The sequence below is a fragment of the Salvelinus alpinus genome, chromosome 2, assembly GCF_045679555.1.
Source record: "Salvelinus alpinus chromosome 2, SLU_Salpinus.1, whole genome shotgun sequence".
Lineage (NCBI taxonomy): Eukaryota > Metazoa > Chordata > Actinopteri > Salmoniformes > Salmonidae > Salvelinus > Salvelinus alpinus.
The window spans coordinates 108,212,380-108,218,873 of NC_092087.1; the positions used below are offsets into that span (position 1 = coordinate 108,212,380).

Genomic DNA, 6,494 nt, shown 5'->3' on the forward strand with positions numbered 1-6,494 from the left:
CTATATCTATCCTACCCTGCCTTTCTAAGGTCTTCGAAAGCCAAGTCAACAAACAGATTACCGACCATTTCGAATCACACCACACCTTCTCCGCTATGCAATCTGGATACAGAGCTGGTCATGGGTGCACCTCAGCCACGCTCAAGGTCATAAACGATATCGTAACCGCCATCGATAGGAAACAATACTGTGCAGCCGTATTCATTGACCTGGCCAAGGCTTTTGACTCTGTCAATCACCACATCCTCATTGGCAGACTCGACAGCCTTGGTTTCTCTAATGATTGCCTCGCCTGGTTCACCAACTACTTCTCTGATCGAGTTCAGTGTGTCAAATCGGAGGGTCTGTTGTCCGGGCCTCTGGCAGTCTCTATGGGGGTGCCACAGGGTTCAATTCTTGGACCGACTCTCTTCTCTGTTTACATCAATGATGTCGCTCTTGCTGCTGGTGATTCTCTGATCCACCTCTACGCAGACGACACTATTCTGTATACTTCTGGCCCTTCTTTTGACACTGTGTTAACAACCCTCCAGGCGAGCTTCAATGCCATACAACTCTCCTTCCGTGGCCTCCAACTGCTCTTAAATACAAGTAAAACCAAATGCATGCTCTTCAACCGATCGCTGCCTGCTCCTGCCCGCCTGTCCAACATCACTACTTTGGACGGCTCTGACTTAGAATATGTGGACAACTACAAATACCTAGGTGTCTGGTTAGACTGTAAACTCTCCTTCCAGACCCACATCAAACATCTCCAATCCAAAGTCAAATCTAGAATTGGCTTCCTATTCCGCAACAAAGCATCCTTTACTCATGCTGCCAAACATACCCTTGTAAAACTGACCATCCTACCAATCCTCGACTTCGGTGATGTCATTTACAAAATAGCCTCCAAAACCCTACTCAATAAATTGGATGCAGTCTATCACAGTGCCATCCGTTTTGTCACCAAAGCCCCATATACTACCCACCACTGCGACCTGTACACTCTCGTTGGCTGGCCCTCGCTTCATACTCGTCGCCAAACCCACTGGTTCCAGGTCATCTACAAGACCCTGCTAGGTAAAGTCCCCCCTTATCTCAGCTCGCTGGTCACCATAGCAGCACCTACCTGTAGCACGCGCTCCAGCAGGTATATCTCTCTAGTCACCCCCAAAACCAATTCTTCCTTTGGACGCCTCTCCTTCCAGTTCTCTGCTGCCAATGACTGGAACGAACTACAAAAATCTCTGAAACTGGAAACACCTATCTCCCTCACTAGCTTTAAGCACCAGCTGTCAGAGCAGCTCATAGATTACTGCACCTGTACATAACCCATCTACAATTTAGCCCAAACAACTACCTCTTTACCTACTGTATTTATTTATTAATTTATTTTGCTCCTTTGCACCCCATTATTTCTGTCTCTACTTTGCACTTTCTTCCACTGCAAACCAACCATTCCAGTGTTTTTTAGTTTTTATTTTACTTGCTGTGTTGTACTCACTTCGCCTCCATGGCCTTTTTATATTTTTATTTATTTATACATATATTTGTTTGCCTTCACCTCCCTTATCTCACCTCACTTGCTCACATTGTATATAGACTTATTTTTTTTCACTGTATTATTGACTATATGTTTGTTTTACTCCATGTGTAACTATGTGTTGTTGTATGTGTCGAACTGCTTTGCTTTATCTTGGCCAGGTCGCAATTGTAAATGAGAACGTGTTCTCAATTTGCCTACCTGGGGCCTGTTGCACAAAAGTAGAATTAAGACATCCGGGATAAATGACTCAGCTGAGCTCAATGAAGCCAAAACATGTGCGTCCAGGCTTAATTGGTTGCACAAAGACCAAGCCAGGATGAGCAGACACGGATTCATTAAGCCAGGTGAAACCAATCCTGGATAGGTGCGCGCTCACGGCTCACTCAAATAGACCCCGCCACAGATCACAGATTAACTGATTTACCATGGCAACTAGAGCCGCGTACTTTTCCCCGTCGGAAGCACAAATCCTCATGGAGGCATACGAGGAGGTAAAAGATATAATTAAGAAGAAAGGCAACACCGCCACAGTGATAAAGCAAAGAGAAAAAGCGTGGCAAAGTATTGCAGACCGCCTGAATGCGTAAGTAGTGCACAATTACACACTCACCGCTCCGCTGAAACATCACAATTACAATTCAAATATTTAATTCACATCTCCAAAAATGCAGTTGTACTGTAATTATGAAACGGTTAAATTTTTAATTGAAATGCACTGCAGATATGAGTGAAATTGTGTAAAGTAACTCCATCACACTGTATAAAGCTATGATACATTTTTTGATATTTTTACTGAAAACAAGACAAAAATACCAAGTAATTTTTTGCAGTGTGACTCCATTAAATGTGTGTGTGTGTGTGTGTGTAGATTAAACATGAACGGGCCAAAACGGACATGGCAGCAGGTCAAAATCAAATACAAGAACATTCTGCAGAATGGTATGGTCCCTGACTAATATTTAACAAAGCACAAGCATATATTGTACCCAGAAGGTGCCTGCTCACACATTGTCTGTACTGTTTTAGCAGTGAAAAAGAATACCCACAGACAAGGCACGGGTGGTGGGTCACCAAAGGCTGACCTTACCCCAGCAGAGGACATGGCCTTGGAGCTAAATAAAGGCAGGCCCGTCTTAGAGGGGATCCCTGGGGGGAAAGAGACGAGCATAGGTTCCTCCCAAGATGCCACCCGCTTCATTCAAGGTATGTCCTTCCATCTCTACATGGGATACAACCACATTCATATTGAATCAATTTGGACTGTCTGACTTTGGTTTACCTATTGCCTTGCAGTGTCTGGCAGCACTGTGTTCCTGTTAGAGCCACCAGCACAAGCACCAGACGATGCTGATCCAGTGAGTACTCCATCAAAGGCATACTGTAGGCCTGGCATGTCTTGTCTACTAGCTTCAATATGAATCCGATTAAATGTGATAGGGTGAAGGCCCCAGTGCAGCAGCAACAGCACATGATGGAGACGATGATGAGGAGGAGACCATCTCTCTGGATTCCAGAAGGCATGAGGTATCATGTTAAGACTGTGAAAGTACTATTTACTCTACAATGGTGAGGAGTCCTCATCAAAATCAAAAAATCTAATTTCTTTTACAGGACCCAGATGCTATACAGTGGGAAAACCAGCCTGGCAACATAGTGCGTATTAATAAAAGGACACCACATCCTGCCAAATTCCAGCTGCGCTAATTGTATTGTGTTCACAGAGCTCACAAGCTATCAGAAAGTTGTATGGCAACCACCTCCGGCGCCAAATAGAACTGGCAGACATAGACATTCAGTACAAGAAGAAAAAGATGGAAAATCTTGCACTGGAGTCCGAAATAAAAAAGAGGACAATTAGGAAACTGGACCTTGAAATAAAGAAACTTGAGAGGGAGGTGAGATATGCCTTCAATGTACACTGTATGCTAACTGTAACACAAATGTATTAATCATTATTTTTCTTTCCTCCCCCAGCTCCAAGAAGATGACACAGCTCAAAATAAAAATTAGGTATATTCTCGTAAAGTCAAGTGAGCCATGACATATGAGCTCTTATTGTGAGCACACAGGACGGTGGCATCTTTCTAAGGTTTTTTTTATTTTCCCAGCAATCAGTACAACCAAGTCATCGTTATAAGGCATCGCCCTCTTTTGCCCACCCCCCCAGCACCAGGTGTGGCCACTAGCCTATATGAAGGCCCAAAATTGTGTGTTCCTTTCTGCTCTGACAATGGCATGCCCATTCGTGCGAGATGTGGTGGATGAAGAAGCACTTGTGCTGAGGAGAGCCTTCAGGCGAGAAAGGGTCTTCAGGGACCGGTTGGACCCACTGGCCTTCCCTGATGACCATCTATATGAAAGATACAGGTTTTCTGCAGATGGCATCAGGTATCTATGCAGACTACTGGGTCCCAGGATTAAGCACCGCACTGCACGGAGCCATGCACTGAGTGTGGAGCAAATGGTTTGTGTGGCCTTGCGCTTTTTTGCTAGTGGAGCCTTCCTGTACTCAGTGGGGGATGCAGAACAGCTGAACAAGGCCACAATTTGCCGCACAATAAGGAGTGTGTGTCTGGCTATCAAAGCATTAGCAGATGTCTTCATCTCCTTCCCTGGCCACAGAAGACTCTGTGACATCAAAGAGGAGTTCTATAGGATTGCAGGTAAGAGGATCTACAAATTACAGGACAACTGTTAACACATAGTAGGATACTCATTACTTTGTGTGACAGGTTTCCCCAATGTCATTGGTGCAGTGGACTGCACACACATAAGGATAAAAGCCCCCTCAGGTGCCCATGAGGCCGATTTTGTGAATAGGAAATCCTTTCACAGCATTAATGTTCAGGTGAACATAACTTTTTGATATTGTCCATTGACGAACACTCTGCATTGCCAGTGATGTGCATTGATTGGTGTAATATTCCTCATCTTATGATTTCAGATGGTCTGCAATGCTGACTGTGTGATCAGCAATGTTGTGGCAAAATGGCCTGGCTCAGTCCATGACTCCAGAATCTTTCGGGCCTCTGAAATCTATCAGTGCCTATCACAAGGTAAGCCACACAACCCCTATTTATAACCATCATGGCTGTGTCAAGAATATCACTGTGTTTATGAGGTAGTAATGATGAGATTTTGTGTTGACAGGTGAATTCTCTGGTGTGTTGCTGGGAGACAGGGGGTATGGCTGCCAGCCTTTTCTCCTGACACCTTTCACAGACCCCCAGGAAGCACAGCAGGCCTACAACCATGCCCATGCCAGGACCAGGGCCAGAGTTGAAATGACCTTTGGCCTCCTGAAGGCACGCTTTCACTGCCTTCACAAATTAAGGGTCAGCCCTGTTAGGGCATGTGATATTACTGTGGCTTGTGCTGTCCTCCACAATGTGGCCTGCCTGAGGAAGGAGAGGGCCCCCAGAGTGCCACCAGCCATGGACTGGGACAATCCGGCAATCTTCCCTGATGACGACAGTGGTCGGCTGCTGAGGGACCAATATGTGTTGAATTATTTTAGTTAGTATGTGTGCTTTCAATTTTGGTTAAATATGTCCTGCGGTGGCAGAGGAATTTGGGTTTTTTTGGGTTCGTTTTTTGACGAATTTGGCCTCTTATGATGTTTGTGCGGTATACTGTGTGTAATACAAGGCTGCAGGGAGGCTACTGCATCCATTCATTTGTCTGTTCTGTTGATGTGTATGGATTTGTCCTGCATTTATTTTAGTGTGCAGACATGCAGGGTGTGTTATATACAGACCTTTGAATGTGTATGTATCATTTTGTATAATATGCTTGGATTCTGTGCTTTCCATCTTGTAGAGTCACTGTGACTTCAGTTTCGAAAGGAGCTGATGGTTTACCTGCTTTGTTTTGTCCTTATTCAATAAAGGAACATAATGTTACACATTGTGTTTTTATATTCATATGGAATGTGTATTTGTTTATATGACAGAGTACTAGGGCCACACTGAAGAAAAAGGATAAAGTCATAAATTTATGAGGCTGGTTCTTTCTGCAGAAAAGCTACATATTGTTTTGATACTTATGACAATGTGATACTTAATATTCTGGCACATCAGCATGTCTTTGTTTATGAAACCATACTGAAGTACAATTTCACGAAATGCCCCACATCTGTCATTTTAACAACTGTCCTCCTTTAAAACAACTGGTTACAATATTATGACTTGTGTTTTTTTCCCCTCTGTGGCCCTAATATTCTATCATTTTATATATAGCCTTATAGTCTATGGGAAACTGTAAATTATCTAATGATAGCAACATCATCTAAAAATCATTTTTTATCCAAAATCATTGAAATTAATGATCACAAACGTTTAAATAATAACAGTGGGTCTAGTTATATGTGATAACAATGTATAGTGAGCAGTGAAATAACTATTGGTTTCCATTTGTGGTGACTGCTGACTGACATTAGGGATGAGATTAAATAGATCCTGGAATTTAGCCTGGTCTGGAGCAGGCTAGCTCCACAGAATAAATCTCCATGGTAATTTATACCATAACATATCCTCCTGCCCCCTATCCATCTTTAGTGCAACCGGATTACGGATCAATTGAGCCAGGATCACCAAGATATCCTGGCTTAATCCCTTATCCTAGTTTTGTGCAACAGGCCCCTGGATGTCAGACCCCCAACCCTCCAAACTGTAAATAAATAATCAAATGTGTCGCCTGGATGTCAGACCCCCAACCCTCCAAACTAAATAAATAATAAAATGTGTCTCCTTGGCAACATTAGAACCTCGGTACGTTTACTGTGTACTGGGTCGAGACAAAGGAATGATGTAAACAAATAATCCAAAATATTTTTGTCAATGAGACAGTATATAAACAAAGGAATGACCGAACCCCCTTTGGCGACTGAATGCTTGTAAGGAAAACTAGATGATCAAAACATTAGATCACATCAAATAAGCCTGAGTGGTTTCACCTCCTCCCAGAC

At 43.4% G+C, this 6,494-nt stretch overlaps 1 protein-coding gene across 1 annotated transcript; it reads left to right on the forward strand.

Annotated features, from left to right (window-relative positions):
- Positions 1 to 881: 881 nt before the first annotated feature.
- On the forward strand, positions 882 to 5,453 carry LOC139549928 (uncharacterized). The gene is made up of 10 exons (XM_071360596.1): positions 882 to 2,467; positions 2,555 to 2,731; positions 2,822 to 2,883; positions 2,966 to 3,052; positions 3,140 to 3,181; positions 3,250 to 3,423; positions 3,503 to 3,538; positions 3,637 to 4,191; positions 4,473 to 4,584; positions 4,679 to 5,453. The coding sequence occupies exons 1-7, from the start codon at positions 2,404 to 2,406 to the stop codon at positions 3,536 to 3,538; spliced, it is 642 nt and encodes a 213-aa protein (XP_071216697.1). The 5' UTR covers positions 882 to 2,403; the 3' UTR covers positions 3,637 to 4,191; positions 4,473 to 4,584; positions 4,679 to 5,453.
- The last annotated feature ends 1,041 nt before the right edge of the window (positions 5,454 to 6,494 follow it).